Source organism: Coloeus monedula, assembly GCF_965178545.1.
Source record: "Coloeus monedula genome assembly, chromosome: 16".
Classification (NCBI taxonomy): domain Eukaryota; kingdom Metazoa; phylum Chordata; class Aves; order Passeriformes; family Corvidae; genus Coloeus; species Coloeus monedula.
This window is the reverse complement of record NC_138796.1, coordinates 6,792,217-6,812,960: the sequence shown is the minus strand read 5'-3', so window position 1 is coordinate 6,812,960 and position 20,744 is coordinate 6,792,217. Positions and strand designations below refer to the sequence as shown.

Here is a 20,744-nt window from a genome sequence, read left to right as displayed (position 1 = left end):
TTGGCCTTCCCTCTCACATCAACAGCTTCCCCTCCACCTTCACAGCAGCATCTTCCATGGCCTCTGCTCCCTCCTGTGGAATCTGCTCCAATGCCCTCTGGTCTCCTGCTGTCAGTTCCTGTGGTCTCCAGTGGTCTCCTGTGGAGATCAGTTCCTGTGGTCTCCTGCCCCACAGCCTCAGCTCCCACAGTCTCCAACACCATGGCCCCAAATCCTGTGGCATCATTGGCAACCCAATTCCTCTAGACCTCCAAAAGTCTTTCAGCCCCAGAATTCACTTTGGCCTCCACCCCTGCTCAGCCTCAGCTCTTCCTCATTCTGTACCCTGGCACAGCTTAATCTCTCCCTCAGCTTCCCCAGTCTCTCGGCTGCTGTTCCAGCTCAGCTTCTTTCTTGTCCTCCCACCATCTCCTGCTCTGCCATTCATCTCCTACATCCTTCAGCCTCCCTTTGCATTCTTGCTCTGCTCCTGCTCTGTTCTCAGGCTCCTGTTCATGCTCAGACCTCCAAAGCCCCTTGGCTTCTCCTCACCCTCCTCTCCTGCTCCATCTCCTGCTTCCTCTGCCTTCCTACAACACCGGGTCCCCCACCCTCACTGGGGCTCTGATCCCCCTCAGGTGGAGCCCCCCAGCACTGTCAGCCCCACTTCTTTTCCTGCTCTGGGTTTCCCTTCCCAGAAATATGCTCAGACTCTGCAGGGAGAAACCCAGAATAGTTTGGGTTGGAAGTGATCTCAAAAAATCATCACATTCCAATCCCCTGCCATGGGCAGGGATACCTTCCACTGGACCAGGTTGGTCCAAGCCCTGTCCAACCTGGCCTTGGACACTTCCAGGGATGGGGCAGCCACAGCTTCTCTGGGCACCCTGTGCCAGGGCCTCACCACCCTCACAGGGATGAATTTCTTCCCAATATCTCATCTATCCCTGCCCTCTGGCAGTGTGAAGCCGTTCCCCCTTGTCCTGTTACCCTAGGCCCTTATCCAAAGTCCCTCTCCAGCTCTCCTGGAGCCCCTTTAGGCCCTGGAAGGGGCTCTGAGGTCTCCCTGGAGCTTTTTCTTCTCCAGGTGAACACCCCCAGCTCTCCCAGCCTGGCTCCATGGCACAGGGGCTCCAGCCCTTGCAGCAGCTCTGTGGACTCTCTCTGCAGTTCCACATCGGGCTCCAGCACTGGAATCTGTGCTCCAGGTGAAAGGTTCTGCACTTACCTTGGGGCAGCACCAGCACATCCTCCGCTAGCACCAGGGCTGGGAATGCCCTCAGCTCTGTGCCCCCTCTGCCCAAGTGCTTCCCAGCGAGGACAGGCACTTCAGGAGCAGGAAAACCCTCAGCAGCAGCCAGCGCCTCACCAGGCTGCTGCTTTCCAGCAGGGAGCTCCCGGGGACACGTGGATCCAGTCCAGCTCTGGTGCCCTACAGACCTTCAAGTGTCACCTCCAGGAACCCCCTGCCATGGTATTTGTAGAGAGATTCAGAACCTTATTTAAGAACAGGACAGAATTAACTGAACACGTGCCACCAGTTTTGCAATTAGGGCATCTCTGGAGGATCAAGAGGCATCAATTATTCAAATGAGAAGGACTTTAGGGCCATGTCTGTGCCAGTGAGAGCAGGAGCTCACCCCGTGTGGCATCACCGTGTGCCCCAGCTGGCCCAGGAGCACTCACCTTCTCACACCCAGGCAAAGCCAGGGTTGGGACAGGGCTGTTCCTCCTGTCACCACGTGGTGTCTCAAAAATTGGGGAAAGCACTCATCAGAAGCCAAATCCTTCCCTCCAGGCCCAATACACAAGAGGGGAGCATCCCTCACCCTCCCCTCCTTGTGGGAATGTAACTACAGTTAGTGGCAGAGAAAAGGTAACACAGAGCAACTCGAACAAATCAGCAGGAAAATAACAAACACCCTTAGCTGGAGGACCAAGAGGAATCAATGGATTTGGTATCACATTTTACATCCACTGGCCAGCCAATATCAGAGGGACACTGTATGTACAGGACACAAGCAATTCCAGATGGGACGAATCAAACCATGTGGAATTAAGGGCACTGATTCTGAGCAAGAGCCCACACCCAAGGTTTAACCAATTCTCCTATTTCTGCTTTTTGCATCAGGCACCAGCATCAGGCAAAGCTTTATCTCTACTCGAGGGACGAAGGGACATGAAAATGTAGCTAAAACCATTTTCTGGCTATTTTTGTGTCCCCTGTAGAGCCGTGTTCACTGCTGGCAGGTAACAGAACACACCCCACTGTGAGCCTACATCGCTCCACCAGTCTTTGTTTCCAGTCATTTCTGCAAATGCCTCCTCCCAACAGATCCAGCTGTGCTGATAGAAAATGTACCTCAAAATAAACAAGTCAAGCCCAAACTGCTCCCTGGGATGAGGAGCTGTCACCGGTGGAGGAGGCAGCCTGTCACTGCTGACTGTCAGCACATCAGGGAGGCTTCGCTTCACCCGCCCTTCGGGTGTTCCGTGGCCGGCGTTTTCCTACAGGCGATGTCGAGGGAGTTGCACGGAGAAACCTCCCGGTTCTGCCGGGAATTATTCAGTGCCTGAGCTGCCTGGCTGCTGCTGAAGAGATGGAGGGGGAGAGAAGGCTGTGCTTAAGAACAAGCAGCGTAAGGGGGTAGCGCTGCTCGTACGCCAGCAGCTGCTCTTCCATTTTTATAGGAAGAGGGAAAATGCTGTCCTCTCCTCTCGGAACCGGCATGGACTTACTAGTGCTGGAAATAGAACCTGGTGTGATTCAGGCAGGGACACGGGAGGGATGGGATGGCAAGCGGGAGGGAGGGGGGGGAAGAAAAGAATAATAGAGCTTTTAATACCCCAGGAATTCTGCTTTTGAAACCAGAAAGAGAGCCCTGAAAGCTCCCCCCGAGAACCATCTGCGCCGGTGCAGCCGCACAGAGCAGAGCCCTCTCCACCAGATGGGCGGGGAGGAAAAATTAAGGGTGATTTATACGGCTGCCCCCGTCTCTAAACAATTTGTTCCTGAAGGCTTAACAAAGCCGGCTGCAGCAGCTCCGCCGGCTGAGCGTGTGCTGTGGAAAACAGAATTCATTAAAAGGGCAGCCAAAGGCTCAGACCTCGGCGCCACAAAGCGAAGGCACCGCCGGAGTCATCCTCATCCTCGGCGGCCGCCCGCCGCGCGGTGGCACTCCTCATCCAAGCGGGAATGCCAATGCAGCAGCGCTGGGAATGGCGAGAGGCTGGGAGCTGCCTCCCTCCGCAAGCCTGCTGCATTATTGAAAGGTAGCAGAAAGCGTCTCACGGCATCCGCACGGTCCCGTGCTCGGCTCGGGGGGAAGGAGGGGCCCCTCTCCTCTCCTGCGGGAGCGCCAGGCAGCCGCAGTTCCCCAGCCGTGCTCCACTGCAGGCAGGAATGCTCAGGTTAAACCGGGCGGCACCAAGTACAAATGGAAATTACCCCAGCGCGACGTGTTACACAGGCACGGAACGCGATGGCCTCGGCAGCACCGGGGCACCCCCACACCACACCCAACCTCCTGGGCCTGATTCAAGGTGCTTCAACTTGTCCTTTCTTCCTCCCTGCCCTGGCACAGCAACCTCTTGATGTACAAAACCTCCTCGGACTCTTCCAGTCTGTGTGCAAATGAAGAATTCCACCGTCTTTCTGTTCAGGTGCTCTTGTAAGATGCTCATTTAAAAACCAAACATAACTCAATTCCCTTATTTTCCTATTTTTCTGTTTATCAGACTGTGTCTCAGGTAGGTCAGAAACCTGTACCTCATTCCTAAAGGATTAGATCCCTCCCTGCTTTTCCACACTGGCAAAGCCAGGGAATGGCTGGCTGGGAATTTGTGCAGAGGTTACAGATCAGAGAAGCTGTGGCTGCCCCATCCCTGAAGTATCCAAGGCCAGGTTGGACGGGGCTTGGAGCAACCTGGGATAGTGGAAAGTCTCCCTGCCCACGGCAGGGGGTGGAATGAGATGATCCTGAAAGTCCAACCCAAACCATTCTGTGACTTTGGGTCTGACACCAATTTACACAGTGCCCAACTGACACTTTGCCCTCTCCACAAGGGAGATGAAGCTATTTTTGCTCTTCCAGCTCTGTTCTGAAGGCTTTCTCTCCCAGGCTGCTATTCCACCCCCAGCCCAAGCTCCTGAGAGTGAGATCCAGCACAAGCAGCTCCTGCTGGTACCTTGACACAGTGATGGAGGGGGAGGAAAGGCCCCAGAGCTGCAAGCTGAGAACACCAACACACAGGCTGTGCCTCTGCAAGAGGAGAAGAGCACGTGAAGAGTTAATCCATGTGGGAGGATACAAGGAACCAATACCAGCCTAGCACATACCAGGAAAATGTGTTGTTTACTTAGAGCACTGCAGAAGGGCTCAATAGCAGCAGATCCATCGCTCAAAGCTGCCCCAGCAGCGACCGTTCCCAACAGATGGTACATTTTTCACCACTGAGGTTCTCTCAAGTGTCAGATATATATAAATCCACCTTTGGAAGGCAGCAGAGGAAAAAAACAAACCAAAACAGCAACAACAAAACAAGCGCTTTTGAGAAATTCAAACTTATTCACAAGATTTAAAAAAAAAAAAAAAACCAAAAAGAACCAAGACCACTCTTACAGTATAAACACGCCAATTCATTCATTTTTACTGATGGTTGCATTTATGAATTTCATTCTTGTGAAAAAAGGGAATAAAAGGAAAAAAATTAAGAAAATAGCTATTTATAGAAAACAAAACAAAAAGGGCTCAAACAACAGAATCTGTGCTGATGCTTTCGATGAGCAGTCCGATGGCATTGAACATTACCTGTGCAAGCAGGCATGCTTGAAAACCTGTCTGAGTACTGCAGCTTCAGTTCCACAATCCAGGATTTCTTTTACGGTTGTTGGAAACAAAAGAGCCTAATAGTTTCATACTGTATTTATTTAATAACTAAAATTCACAAATAAAAAGATACTTGCAAAGTCCTTTAGTTGTCTCATCCCCTCCTCCTCCACTCTACTGCTTTCAGACCCATATGCATAAAAAAATGGGTTTGGATTTTTAATTTTAACTGTTATATGATTGGTCGTTGGAGCTGAAGCACCAAATGGAGAAGATGCTTTATGGAGATGAGGGTAGAACCCTTTGCCTTCCCACACACATTTTGGAGGAACACAGGAGATGTACCAGTGCCCGGACTCCTCTGCTCCCATTTCCCCCACCCAGAGCATTCCTTTCATGTTATATTTCCTCTGTTAAGTGACTGACTGCAGCCTCTTTTCCCCCTTTCTGTCCTCGTGGGACCGCACACACGTCGGACATTGTTCATTTCTCACTCTCCAGGCTGTGAGTCAGTGTCAAGTAGGTCCTGTTACAGCTCAGTGCGAGTTGGTTTGTAATGGGTCTTTTCATTTCAGGTAGGTTTGTGTGTCGATTCAGAAGGCTTGCGCTGTTTCTTCCTTGTTTATATCTGACAAGCTGCTGGGTAAGGCTATTCATACTCCAGGAACTGTTTGTGATAGAACAGCAAATATCTGGAAGAGAGCAGAGGGACAGTGTCAGCTCTGTGCTGGAGCAGATAAGTTTCCATTGAGGTAACCATAAAACATGAGGGCTGTTAATTTTGGTTTTCTTTTCAACTTGAGGTGATTCCAGGGACACTAACCAGGGATGAGAAGGACAGAAGCCAGATAACATAATTTTACCAGCAACTCAGGGAACTGAACAGCTGTGTATCAAAGAGGAGTTCCATGGAGGACAGGGCTTGGAGCAACCTGGGATAGTGAAAGGTGTCCCTGCCCATGGCAGGGGGTTGGAGTGAGATGAGATTTAAGGTCTCTTCTTAGCCAGGCCATTCTATGATTCTATGAAAGAGTCAAACCTTGAAAAATCTATTCAGGACCTGAAAACCCTGGAAGATTGGACTGTGTTGGTGCCCAGACGGGCAACAACCATTTAACACTAATGTGACACAAAATAAAGGTGCTTTAAGATGCAACTGTTGCTTCAGTGACACATTTCCAGAGATCAGAGCAGGATTATTACAAATTGCCTCCCATTTACTGGTACAGAAGCAGAATGAAGCAGCAGCCATGTGGGTGAACACTCATGTCCCAGTCAAGTATCTGATGTCTCAATCTGTACTCAAATCTGGTGTTTTAAAGGATGAAATTCTTCCTGTCCCTAATTACTGTGTGTGTACTGATACAGAAGGGAGCCCAGCCCCTCAGCAGTCACACAGAAGAAGGGGACTGATCTCTACACAACCCTGTTCCCACACTGATGCAGCCACTGGTGAGTCCTCAGAGCTCTTCTGAGGCATTCCAACTGTTGTAATTCCATCCAAGCACTATGGATTCCCTCACATGATGCAGAGCTACTGTGTCAGCCTTTATCTGAACCAGGGAAATGCATCAAAGCTCAAACCAGCCTCTACGGGCAATAGTTGTGTCGTACATCCTCTCCTCCTTGCCTCCGGCAGCTTCTTCCATGGACATGAGCAGAGCCACTTGTTACTGAATTACAACAAACTCATTTCTCTGGCTCACCTCAAAGCAGAAGCTCCCTGTCAAGTCACTTAACACTAAAATTCAGGTATTACAGATCTCTGGTTTTACTTCCCGATTGAAGTTTGAAAAAAGAAAAAACGGGAAAATCTATTAAAAAAATTACAACCTGAACATTGTGCCTGCAGCAATCCTTGAAAATGTCATGAATAATTAAAACAAGAATGGTAAAGGCTTATCTCTGCAGTACCAAGTCCATAATTGAAAATGCAAAATGAAGACTTCAGATTTTAAGTTGCTTTTCTCTTGGAACATACACCAGTCCCCAGTGCTTCCCTTGATAAATACTGCTTTGTGTTCCCAAAAGTTGTGGAATACAAATATCTGAAGCCATAATGTCAATCTGAGATTAATTTAAAGCCATGAGCTAAGAAACAGCTCATGTTCTCTACCTGCCTCCCATAGAGCTTTGCCATTCTGGGTCACAGCACTTCCTTAATGGCTTTTCTTCAAATCTTTTAAACTCACAATAATCCAAAAGTTCTGCAGGCACAGACTGGATTGTGTCATTGGGATAAGCACTGCTCCTGCACTGAGTGATCACATCACATCACTTTGGTTTTCAGAATCCCTTCCATTAGCAAAAGTTTGGACATGAGCACCAGTTCCAGACTCTGCAGAGTCACCTGATGTCCCCCATCCTTCCCCTTCCCTCAGCAAATCCAGGGTTATAAAGCAATTATGTATAAATGTAATTGTGCAGTCTCAACGCTGAAGCACTGAGCATTACAGGGGATATTCAAGAGAGAAATTATCCTTCTCTGTTATTACAAGGGGTTTTTTTTAAGTAAGAAAAACCCAACAAAGGTCAAAGTTTCCCTTCCTTTCCCCTTCCCAGGTGACCACTTACCCTTCACTGTCTAGTACATCCTTAATGCTTGCCTTGGTGATAATGGCATCATCACACTTGAACCACTGGTCCTTGTGCTGCCGGATGAAGCTGGTATAGTGCCCACTCTCCAAGGTTCCCTGGTGATTAACTACTGCAAACAAGGAATACCTGGGACAGAAAACAGATCATCAATACGTGCATCAAAAGGGGGAAAACAACAGACATTTCAGGCAGGCAGAAGCTTTTGCTCATGAACAGACACAGCAACGGTAAAGGATCTGATCCGTCAGTAAAACACCAGCTTTAACACTAGCTGGGAAGAGGGTGGCCTTGCCCTCCTCTTTCCTTTTTTTCCCTTTCCCAGGGAAAAAAAAACCCAAACATTTTTCTTTTCCTGTCCTGCTATTTCTGCAATTCTCCAGTCTGGTGACCATTGTCAACTTTACCGATACCGGTTACCAAATTTTCTTCTAAAATAGATCAATATTGGTGCATTCCTGAAGAGGACCACTGACTATCCAGTCTGACCTTTTACTTCCCTGATTTAATCTAGTGAACCAGAAAAAAATGCATTTGAGGTATGGAGAAGGAGATAATCTTAGATATTTCTAATGATAAACTTCTGAACTGATTAACTGTCCTTAATCTGCAAAGCCTGTACTTATTTTGAAATACTGAATATATTCAGCCTCAACTTCCAGCTCTCAGATGCTGCTGTGCATTTGCCTGAAAACTTGCAGGCACACCACTGTTCCAAAAAAGATACTGATAATCAAGTTGCTCTCGTTTTCTTGTTCCTTTTCTTCTTTTAAAAATGCAAGACTGAAGTCTTTGGCTCTTTTGTTCTAAGGTAAGATTTTGTTTCCAGTCTTAAATAGACTAGTGGCTCTTTCTCAAGTATTTTCCACTCTCTTTAACTCTTTCATAAAATGCTGCCCTCACACTGTGTGTGTGATACAAGCACAGCTACACAATGGTAAAACAATCTCTCTAATCTCACTTGATACTGTCCTACTCGTGTTCAAAATTCACAGAACTCTTTTGACACAGCAGTGCCACAACAAGGCACCGATTCACTGACTGCCTATAGAGGCACTGACTGAGAGCCACCCTCTCTAGGGGAGTCCTTGAGTCCAGCTAGGATGGACAGCACCCTTCAGTGCAGCTAGAGCATTCTGACATTGCCCCAGCTGTTTCCTGGCACCCAGATCACTGAGGAGTCCAGATGTCTCTGCTCTCATTGCCTAAATCTGCTTCATTTTTAACAACTTCTCCAACTTAAGGCATGTGCAAACCTTAAGAGTGATCAGATGTGTTACTTTCACACCTTTTCTAACACTACTGAACACCCCATACCTAATGATTCAAGCTGTAGGCCCACAGAACACCTGCCTGGTACCTGCCTGGATGACACCTGCACTAACACCTGGTTAGTTTGGTTTTACATTTTTTGTGTGATTCCAGTTTCTTACTGAAACTTTTAGTGGCAAATGAAGTGCCTTGAATTTAAATACACAACAGCAGCAATGATAACTGAAGAGGTAAGGTTTGTATGACCATTTTATTCCCAGAGCAATGGATATTGGTTTCAATTACACCCACTTTACATTCTTGATCAAGTCCCACACCAATCCATCATTTATTCTGACTGGAATCAATACCTGACCAATACACCCCAGGATTACTGGGATCGTCTACTCCTGACTCTGAGTGTCCGTGTTCTATTAACTTTCTTTGGTCCTCTGGAACTCCCTTTGCCATTGCAATAGGAAGAGGATTATTTAAAGGAAACACCCATCCCTTCTAATAAATACTGTGACCACAGCATTTACTTTTGCCCACAGACCATTTGCTGGGGGTATCACCCTCAGCTCTGGAAGGAGCCACAGCCCCACTGAAGGGCAGGAACTGCAGTGAGTGAGGCTTTATTTTGCAACATTTCAGACTTACTGTGCTGTCAGATATGGTAATGCACTGGCACTGCAGGATTTAAAGCAACACCATCTCCTTCTAGAAGGCAACTACCTTTCACAACAGGAGTCATGGAATGTACCACTTACTTATTATCATTGTTTAGACTATCCGTCGGCTGCTGGTACTGCCCGTTCATTCTGCTCTCTTTACTGCAACACACATACACACAAAAATCCAGTCACTTAAAGCAGTGGCTTCCCAAACCCAGGAAATTGGTCTGACATGACACACAGCCTGTTTGCTGAATCCAGGTCCTTATTCCAGCTGAGCAGCAAAGGGCTGATTGCGATGCTAAAGATGCTTTACTTGCTCTCACAGCAGTGCTACATCACAAACACCATTTCTCCTCCTGGTCAAGGCTTCAGTGCTGCAAATACACATCTGTTTACATCAAATGTTTTATCCAAAAAGCTTAAAAACAGGTTAAGGAAAGATTTGTATTCGAAACCCGGGAAATTATCTAATTACATCAATCCTTTATCTTGTGATGGGTCAATCATTTCGGCTCTGACTTGTAAATTCATTTTATGTTTTGACAGCAGCAATAGGATTATGCTGTTGATTTCTTAGCTGGTAAAATTCAGACTACTGAGTTATGCCTGCTGATTATCCCATCTCTATTGCATTATGCTGGATACCTTTCATCATCAGAGCCTGTTCTGTCCAGGGAGAATTCACCACAGAAGAACAAGGAAGTCTCAAAATCTCCAGAATATATTGGAATAAACCATATATTCTTAATATAACAGTATTTAACAGAGCTTCAGGGCTCTCCTTTCTCTCTTGGTAGAAGCATCTACTTTCTTCCCTCAGAAATGAGGAGTGCAGGCAAAGCATGAAATTATAAGTAAAATTTCAGCATCAAATAGAGTCCCCTGTTAAGAGATACCATGGTTTGGGGCTTTCTGCACTGCTTCAGATATAAATTAAATCTGAATATCCTCTTGCATATTTACATGGAATATCTGACAAATACTTTTTAATTAAGCTGATTAAATTCCTTTCATGAAGGTGTATTTATATAAATGCCATGTCTTCCACAAACCTGGGAGGTGGGAGAAGTCTTGCTGTTTTATTTTAATCTGGACTATGTTTTTGCTTCTTGCAGCATTCTCTAAACAGAAGGTGAAGGTACTAAACAAACCCCCCAGATTTGCATATGTGCAGGAATAAAGAGGAAGGATTTTTATAACTTCAGGAACACTGAGTTAGGGATTAGGTTGGCTCTATTCTGGCCAACTGCACAGGATGGCAGGTGGGTGGGCACTGAGGGGATGGGACCAAAGCAGGGATCTGGGTCTATAAATTTAACAGGAAACCAGAAACACAACACACATTAATTAAAACCCCCCACCACACTGTTTAAAAATAAATTCTTTTTTGGCACATGAGACTGAACAGCTTATCTAAAAATGGGTTTAGACAAGCTACACCTTCCACAGAGAAGCTCATGGCAGAAGTACCACCACAGACACTGTTCTGTACCCTCAAGGATGCTCCTTGTTTCGTGCTGCACATGTATGAACTGGTAACCAGTTCTGCCCAGGTCTGTGGGGGGGTTCTGGACTTGGTACCCACCTGGAAGCCATGAAAGGTGTCATGTCCAGCTCCAGTGGAAACGAGACATACGTAGTGATCTTCCGCCTCAGTTTGGCTGAGTGTTCAAACCGCTGCAGGCAAAGGGCAAGAGGTTTATTCTTTAGAAAAAGGTTAAGTTTTATGTCTTTTTATAAATGTCCTAAGCTTAGAAACAGTAACATGAAAGCACATTAGCAGTCACTATGCAGGGACAGCTCCAGATTTTTCCTACCAGCTCTCTGGGAATGCCCATGTAAATAACAACACTTTTCTACCAGCAAAATAAACCACCATTTGGGGACTCAATGTTAATACAGTATTAATTAGATTATTTACCTTGATATCTATGCATACAAACTTATTCCCACCTGACACCAAAGAAAAACTGTATTAAACAGGGAGAGCACACACAGCTTTACCCGAAGCAGTGTTCATTTGCACTAGGGCTGTTCAAACCCACGGCTGCTGCCTACCCCAGCTCACAGAACTGGTGGTAACAGGAGCTTGCCTTCAGATTGACACACTGAATCCACCCATCCAATCATCTCAAGTGACAGGAATCAAGCCTACATAGGAATACCCATTCAAATTAAGGCAAAAAATGGAAAATGCTAACAAAAAAAGCCTTGTCCCTCAGCCAAAAGGGGCCTGCAATACCCACCATCCTCTCCTCGTCTCCTTCATTGAACATTAAATGGAAACAGGAACAAATACCAGAAAGAGATGAATGAGTTTCTATTTAAAGGCAGCTTTCCATTTCAGAAATTCTGCTCTATTTACACTTCAAGTTAATTATTTTCCAATTGTGATGCTGTAACAATTCCCTAGCAACAGATCCAGATGTGAAGAGCTGAGACTTCTGTAATTCTTATCTTTTGTGTTTCTCTCTTGCTTTAACACATGAAATGAAATTTGCATTTTGCATAGACATGACCGCACAATCACTTAGGGCAAGTAATTTATTTTCCAGAAGATCTTCAGTCATTTAGGATAACACAAATCCTGAACTAAGTATAGGAAAAGAGTAGAGAACATTCACCTTGACTTGCTCAAAGAGCAGAATCATGAAGGTGTGTCTTGTTAACTACTCTATAGCAACAAAAACAAAAGCCCAAAACTGCCTCCAAAAGCCAAGCACTCCTGAAACCTCAATTCAGTGATGCAAGAATGTCCTTCAGAAGATCCGAAACTGCCAAATTAAAACAACAGAACTGTGCTTTTACCCCATCCAGTCAGGCTATAACACCTTTGGCATGTGACATTGCACATCCTCACAGTTAATGCTCAAGATGCAGCTGAAGATGATGGTGTATGGGGATGAACACCTGAAGGCATGACTGCCCCAAAGGCTGGGAAGGCCTGTGAATTAGAAGGGGAAGTCTTTCCACCTGTAACAGCTTTTTCCAGGATGTGGCATGGCTTTCCAAGGACCCTTTGCCTCTTGACACAGAATGACCTTCACCTGCTGTGACAGCTGCCCACTTTACATCACATTTCAGACAGAAATTGTACAGGACTAAACTACCCAAGGGCCCCAACTGTGACATTATCTGCCATGATTTCACGTGACATCTGCTTTGGAGATGTTTAAAATGTTTAAAACTTCACTGCAGTCGGGAAGATACAGTAATGTTTCTCCACTGATATCAGAACTTTTCCACGCTTTTCCTTCAATACAGTGGCATTCTTTCAGTAAAAGTGTAAAAATTGTACCATGCAGGATGAGGGAGTGTTACTGGAGATTGGTTTCTGCGCTGGTTCAGGTTTTGGACCAGCCCTCCATCCTGTCTCTAGATTCAAGTTGGTCAAGTTCCCCCAGACACACTGCAAAGCTACCTCAGAGATAATGTAACACTATCTTAACAGAAAATCTAGCTGGGCAAGGCAAGCTATTTTTTATATTAGTTTATATCAGAAAATTTTAGTCAGTGAAAGCCAGAAGACATGTCCAGGAATTCAGCTCATCCCCTCAGAGAGGAAATCACATCCTCTGCTCTGCTGGCCCCCCATGAACTTACTTTGAGATGAAAACAGGCCACAATGGGTAACTTCTTCATAGTGAGTTGTTTGGTAGATTCTTGGTAGCTATGGCAACCACTACATTTGATTTTGGCACTGCTTCCTAGATGTTCTGGCCTTGTAAACCTAAAAAAATATTGAAAAGCAAAGGAATGCACAAAACAATCAGATGATTTTTGATGCATGCTGAAAATGCTTTTACTTGTGGATCACTGGCACCACAAGAGACAAGAGTCACTGGGTTTTAAGAAATTTTGGAAAAACCTACAATAAAACCATAATAATGTAAAGTGCTATGGCTCAGATATCCAAATCTGACATTGATCACTGCTCTTAACTTGCACTGAAGTGAATCAGCAGCTGAGCTCAGTGTTAGTTCATCCCCTACAGCAGAACAGCTCATTTTCCTACAGAAAACAAAGAAAGATCTTTTGTTTTCGATCCCAAAAACATTGATATGGAAGACACTCTTCTGGCAACACACTATTCTACCTTGTAGCCCTCCAGGGCTGGGATCAAAGCTCTGAGATGGAAAGGCCTGTAAACACAAAGTTCTTTTTAAAATACACATACCCTTCTAAAAAACCTTTGTTGACAACTAGAAAAATCTCTCTGAAAATTTTCAGACAGAACTGCTCAAAGGAGCCATGGGAAGAGACCATTAGGGAACAGGGAAGTGCTCACAGAAAATGGACTGCCTCGATGCTCTCACTACGAACTAAAGCAAAATCCCTCTTTTCCAGAAACTCAGCACAGAAAGGCCAGGACCCTGGACTGCTCAGTCCTTTCTTCCAAGTTTAGACTTCCATAGGGCAATCAACCATTTCCCCAGAGGCTGCCTTGCAACCAGGATTTTTGAGATGAAATATTTTGAAATATGGTTAAAAATTTTTCATTAATGCACACGAAGAACGTGAGGGCAACACGGTGTCAGCTCATCCTTCACCCTCCTTCTGACTGTGGCCAAAGCAGCCTCCAGCACTAAATGACATCACAGCCTCTTGTCTAATTAAGATTTCCTTTACCTGGCCTATGTGTCATCATCCTCTGGTTTGGTTTTAATGTTTTAAAACATTGCTTTATGTTTGTTTACCCTTAAGTCTCTAAAAAGGCTTATAAACTTGTTCTGATTGTTTGGAATGCCCTTATCTTTCCATTTTTGTGTCACATTCCTGTTCAATCCTTCCTTCTTCAGGTCAAATTCAGCTGCATGGCCACACTGACATGAACTTACACACCTTCCTTCTTCCTAACCTTTGGATAAAAACACAGACCCATCCTCTTTATCCATTAGAGTTCAACTTCTTTCCAAAGTCCATATTAAAAGTATCTCTGAACCTGGATGCTTTTCCTTCCCTATCATCACCTTTGATTCTACAAATGTCTATGTTGAAGAACATCACCAAAATTCGACTAGTTTTGCCTCTTGGTGCATTCCTGCATTAGCAATTTTTCATTTGTGGTAATTCCCTCATTTCCTTAAAATTATTGATCTTAACAGCGTCAAGAAGATTAGAAATCAGATGTTAGAGACTATGAATTTTTATTTCAGGAAGATTAGCTTTGCCCCAGGCTCCAGGTAATCTCTTCCTCAGGCAAATATCTGCATTTGCCACAAGAGAATGACTTTAAGATCTGCTGAAAGATCCAAGTGAACTGTACAGAAAGCCATAACCTTCTCCCCAGGTACCTGTTTCCAAGATGCCCAAGTTTCAAGCTCAGAATTACCTTTTCTTTTTGAAAGCTCCATTCAATCCTTAATGGCATCTCTGCAACTCATCTGGCAGTAGCTGACTCTCAGTTTTGCTTAGAGCAAAATCTGACTCCTACTTGGTGTTAGAATTTAGATAAATATTAAATGCAATGTGAACTCTTTTCATGTGCTTCCTCAGCCACCAGAATCAAGAACATGGAGACAGACATTAGTGATTTTGATCATGTAAAACCATGTTGCCTGGCAGCAGCCAATGCAAAATTTGTTTTCTTCTTGCATCATGTGGCAACTGGCTTTGAGTGCTTAGTGTTGCTCTGAGCCTTTTTACTTTCTCACATACAAACAAATAAAATATGTGTAAAAATGATGTTTGGGGACAGAGCTGTGACAAAGCATCACTTAATCCCAGTGGTCAGAGCCACCTGGAGAAGGGGATGAAGCCAAACTCCTTTTCTCCAAGCCCAAGCTGTGTTTGTGCCAGGCCATACCTTCGCAAGCAGTCTGTGAGGGTGGTGGTGCCTGACACGTGGCTTTCCCCATTCACGACACTGCCATCGCTGCCCGGACTCAGCGGCCAGAACGGGGTGGAAGAGCCTGGCAGATCCAAACTGATGTCCCAGAACGGGTCTATCGTCGTGGAAACGCCACTGTGGAAAAGAGAATGGTTTCATACACCTTTAAAGGAAGCCAAATGAACAGCTGCTCTCTTGCTTTGGGGTGCACTCCAGGTACTTAATTTTAAGGACTTTGGGATCTCCATCACCCCTAGAGGGCACTCAGAGATGACAGAAAATAGAGCTGCTCCAGAGTGTTTTCCCATAGTTGATCGTTTTCCTGGTATTTAAGAGCTGTATGTTTGGGGAAATGTACGTGATGTGTGAAATGCAAAATATAAGTATTTAAGACACTTCCCCACTCACTGGAGCCCTGAGACTTAAAGCAGAGCTGCTCTGAGACAGAAGCACTACTGACCAGTATAAACCAGTCAACATCTGTGATACCTATGTGCCATCCAACTAGTTTAGAAGCTGGTCTTGTCTGCTCAAGACATGGAAGATGGTGCTTAAGGCTACCTCAAAAAAGAGAAAGCTTTTTAAATACTTTTGCTGTCCAGCAGTGCACTGAATTCAGCTTTGCAGTTCCTCTCTGCATCTCCTACAGCCTTTGGAATATGAGAGGCCAAAGAATAACGGCACCAAGGAGTAGCTCTTGTTCTCCATCAGAGTTCTCTAAAGACAGCTGAAGACAAGCCAAGAGCCAGACTGAGGAAAAAGCTGCTCAAAATTTTAACTGCTATTGACTCAAATCTTTTCTTCCAGCATCCACATTTTTAAGAGAACTTCAGGGGTCTAAGCTCCCTGTTAGGCTTATTTTTTGAGTTCTCTTTTCCCCTAAAATTCCTGTCTTTCACTCTGTAATCTCATTAAGCCTTCAATATTCTGCCTTTATCCCCTGGTTCATTTGTGCAAAAGTTACCAGTTTTTAGAAGAAAACTTCTTTTGTCAAAGTTTCATCAATGTTAATATTGTGTCATAACAAATCAGGCTTTGCATTATCACATAAGGATTCTGTGGCTCTGCCTGGCAAAGAACAAAATTTCCTATGTTTTCCTCACAGTAAATCTTTTGCAAATCCCTCCAGGAAACTGAGAATAAAAGCAGATTCAAGCAAGCCCAGCCCATGTGCAGGACAGCAAGAATGCAAGGCAGAACAAAAAACAAGAACTCTGACTTCTGCACTATGGCAACACTAAACATCTCCAAAGAAAAGTCAACTTGCTCCAGTACAGAGCAGAATAATAAATACATTTTTCCATACTCTTGTAAAGGCTTTTTTCCTGGTACTTGAGATTACATTGGGTATCAGCCTTTTTGAGACCTCTCCTGATGATACATGAGGCTCCTGACTGAAGGAAAATGTGGTTCTATATAATTTTCTTCAAACATAATTGCAATTATGTATTTCAAAATTCAAAGAGATCTTGGAAGTTTTTTCCTTATGATCTTGGAAAACAACCACCTTTTCCAGAGTAGTAAAACATTTATGTGCATAAACCTGTGGCACTTTCCAGGCAGCTTTTTAGATATGTCTTAATATATGACAGTTAACTGGTAATTGATTACATTTAGCTGATAGAATTATAGAATCCCAGGATGGTTTGGCTGGAAGAGACCTTAAACATCATCTCATTCCAGCCCTTGCCATGGGCAGGGACACCTTCCACTAGACCAGGCTGCCCAGAGCTCCATCCCGCCTGGCACTGAACACTCCCAGGGATAGGACAGCCACAGCTTCTCTGGGAAATATGGGCTGGTGCCTCATGGTGCTGCATTTACACAGTTCTTGTCTTTCTGGAGTGTTGCTTGTATTTATTGGTATTCAAGAGAGGAAAGGTTCAGTGCACTGCAGTGGAGGGGTGCAGATTTGAAGCAGAGCCCAGGGTCAGGAAAAAGTGACTTACTGGCAGACTTGACAGGTAACATCCGACTGCAGTCCACCTGTGAAGATTTGGTCTATGATGCAGTTACAGTGGTTGGGGTTGTTGGCCTTCTTCCCATTATCATCACCTGCAGCAATGCAAACACAGGTTTAGAAGTCAAAAATCCTCTGATGGAAGAGTGGTTTGTCTTGGACTGTGTCTCCAGTAACTCCTTCTAACTCAAGCTTATACTGCAAGTTCACAAGGATAATACAGTACCCTGCAAAAGCTGTGCATTGAAGAAAACAAGGGAACAAGATGGGAACTCCTTGAAAAATATAGAAGATAATCGGAAGGTGACTAAATGTAGAGGTGAAACTTTAAGCCATAGCAGCTCTTAGCCAAACCCTTGCTCAGGGTATCTCCCTTTACAGAGATTTGCTTTCCACTGCCTGGCATAAAGATCAGCTCCTAAGACAAAGGAGTTGCCAAGGTGGTTAATGAAAATCAATATTTAAACTTCACAGAGAAAAGAAACTTCAGCAAATGCTACTTTTTAATTCTATCCCAGTCAACTTCTGTGAGCAGAGTGAGAGGAGAGGGTTTGTTAAGAGCCATTCTCCCCCAGCCCACTGCCTCCATCCCGGCCTTTCAACATCAACATGCACCTTCCATGCAGGTTTTTGTCAGTGGGAAAACAAAAGCTCTCCTTATCTGAAGTGGGGAGATAATGCTCCGTCCTCCTCCAGCTTCTCCAGAGGCACACTAATCCTCTGAGCTCCCCAGGGACGCAGTGAACACATTCCCATCTTTTAGGCATCACGCACTGTCACTGCAGGTCCCAGGAGTGCAGAGTCATTTTTAGCATTTGAGTGCTGAGATTGAGCCAATTCAGCTTTCTCACAATAAGCAGAGTATTAAACACCCGAGCGCTTCTTCACACAGTTCTCAGCTTCAAAGCCTTCTCCCTTCATTCCCCACAGGTGAGCTAAGAACGATACCCTTTTCCTTGGATTTCCAGACTGGGCACTGCTCATTTTCCTTGAGCAGGACAGATGCAACTGGCTTTGCCTTGCAATCAGAGATGTACACATCAACTGTATCACAGCACCAGCTGATTTTTTAAAATACATCTCAGGATGTTTTCCCATCTCCTTCAACAGCAACTGCTACACCAGAACTAAGTTTGGCCAGGTTTAACAGTGTCCTTAACTTATTATTAATTTGATTTCTGAAACTGAAATGCTAAGATTGAAATACTGAAATACTCCCCAAATCTCAGCTATTTCTCAAAACCGATTAATTTCTACTCAAGGATGTCCAAAAAACCACCTGAAGAAACTAGAAGTGTAGAGCAACGGACCATTTTCATGTGTCTAATGTGTTCTAGCTGGAGTTTTCTTGCAGTAGGAGCAAATAGAATTATATTCTTTTTTTTTCCAATGAAGCTTTAGAATTATGTTGAAAAATATTCCACTGGATACTAAGTGTGGAAAAGCAGTCATAGGTGATACCTACTAAGCTGAAATGGGCCACTTGAGTTAATTAGATGCTAAATGCCTCAGGAAAAGTTCTCCCTCAGCGCTGGATTCAGGCTTTAGAAACTTTTGTTTGAATTGCCAAGAAAAGCACATTGTTTCCTTAAAAAGGCTCTTGAAGAAAATGCCCTAAAATTAGATTTTGAGTGTATGAGGTTCAAGTTGGGGGTTATCACACCCGGTCTGAGGCACTTCTTGATGGGAATTTCAGCTAAATCTTACTGAACTTAAGTGCTTTTAAAGGCCTCAATTATGCTAAGCTAATGAAGAGGGCATACAGGATAGACTGTGCAAGGCAGCCTTCACCTACAGATAAAGCTTCACTCATATTTACAAGCACTAAAGAAAAAAAATTCAAAATAGAATTAACTGGGTTTTAGTTAAAACTCCACTTTTCCTTTTTAAAGGATCCACATGCAACTACCACAACCTTGTAATCTCCCCATTTCAAACACTGTCTCTGCTTTGTTTTGAGGGGGCAGAAGGACAAAAGCAGTGCTGAGAGCTTTTCCCTGGACCACAGGTACCATCCCAGCTGGACACCTTCAGCAGACAGTTATTTCCTCCTACAGAGAGAACTGAGCTCTCCCTTTTCAATTACACAAGTCAATTAGGATCAGCGATGAGAGGGTCTCAAATGAATATCCTGCAAGCTTGTTCCCAGCAAAACAGAAGGGTATTACCCACTCAACATTATTTCCCATGACATTTGGTTGGAGAGGAGGGAAAAAGGAGTAAGATTACCACCTACACACATTTGTCAATATGGAACAGATGCTGAGGGGAGGTATATTATGCAGCTGAGAACTAGAAGCTGCTAGATTGTTGTGTTCAAGTTAAGGTTCCCTTCAACATTTCTGTCTCCCAAATTAGGTTTTAATTTAATATATATTTTGGGGTTTAAATCCAGTCATAATTCTTACCAGGGAAATCAGCAGCTTATTCTAAGAGAGGTCAGCACAAGACTAAAAGCAAACTTAAAAATACATCAATGTACACACTAACGTGATTATGAGAATGGCGGAAAATTGAGTTCAGAAGTTTGGAATCAAATTAAATGCAGATTTCAAAAAACCCCACACAAGTTACTACTGTGTCTGTGCAATAACTAAGCATGTTAACTTGTGTTCAAATTAGGCATTTAATATACTACTAAAGGTAAATAACACACAGCAACTGTAAAAACAGCTATAGACAACTTTTTAAGATTGTTTTTGGTTTTGATATAAAAACGTAAGTTTTGCCTCAATCTTCCATTCTGTATTTTAAATGAGAAAAGGGAAGTCAAGAATTGTCAGATTTCAAAAGGGGTGTTTATCAAAACAAGACATTAATGTTAATATTTCTGTTTTGCTTTGGTCCCTGGTGTTCTGAACAAGTGCTTGTTATTTCTGACAAAGCAGTGTACACACAAATCTATATGGATCAGAGCAGATGACATGTTCCACAAGCATATGCTCTATCAATTCCTAAGAATATCATACAGAATTCACAGAGCAGGGCAGTGTTTTCCTCCCAAATCTCAGTACACCATTCTTTTTCTGGCTTCAGATTTGTTTTGTAGCACTCCTTGTTACAGGAGAATGCAAAATGCTTCATGAAATCCAAATAAATGAGGCACAATCCGTTTTAAAGTACTACTCTTCTTTTCTTAGACTACTGAATAATGTTTGGGATAAAAACATAGGATTACTTCTATTTTTCATCTTGCTTTTTGAACCTTTGTATACCAGTGCCCATCTCTGCCACTTGAGTGCTGTTGCTCCTGCAATAAACACAGAAAAGTAATTCTGGTCTAAGCTTCTCCAAGCTTGAAGATGTCTGAGACAAAGGTGGGAAACTAAAAAGAGTTTGCATGATTGGAACCTCACTGGTGTGGAAGTTTGCAGAGCACTGGTGATAAAGGTGCATCTGTCATGTTGACTAAAAGCTGACTTAATGTTTTATAGCCTGGGCAGAAATACAGATTATTTACACTATCTTTTTCCACCAAAATACTACTTTCCAGTTAGATCACCTGCCTCCAATTGTTGGAATGAAAAAGACGTGATGCAGAGGCAAGACAGACTTGACCCCTTTTATTCAGAAATATTTTCTATTACTCCAGCAGCAGAGAGGAGCCCTGTTGGGGGTTCAGA

General features: G+C 44.1%; 1 protein-coding gene across 2 annotated transcripts in view; it reads right to left on the bottom strand.

Annotated features, from left to right (window-relative positions):
* Positions 1-4,626: 4,626 nt before the first annotated feature.
* Positions 4,627-20,744, bottom strand: part of USP22 (ubiquitin specific peptidase 22) — a 95,906-nt gene continuing 79,788 nt past the window's right edge. The window contains exons 8-14 of one of the 2 annotated variants that reach the window (XM_082292273.1): positions 17,111-17,216; positions 15,138-15,296; positions 12,935-13,061; positions 10,917-11,008; positions 9,425-9,487; positions 7,383-7,532; positions 4,627-5,500 (exon numbers count right to left, since the gene is read on the bottom strand). In XM_082292273.1, coding sequence (XP_082148399.1) covers positions 5,458-5,500; positions 7,383-7,532; positions 9,425-9,487; positions 10,917-11,008; positions 12,935-13,061; positions 15,138-15,296; positions 17,111-17,216 — 740 coding nt within the window. In that variant the 3' untranslated portion in view covers positions 4,627-5,457. The remainder of the gene's footprint in view (positions 5,501-7,382; positions 7,533-9,424; positions 9,488-10,916; positions 11,009-12,934; positions 13,062-15,137; positions 15,297-17,110; positions 17,217-20,744) is intronic. The other variant, XM_082292274.1, reaches the window with a different exon arrangement.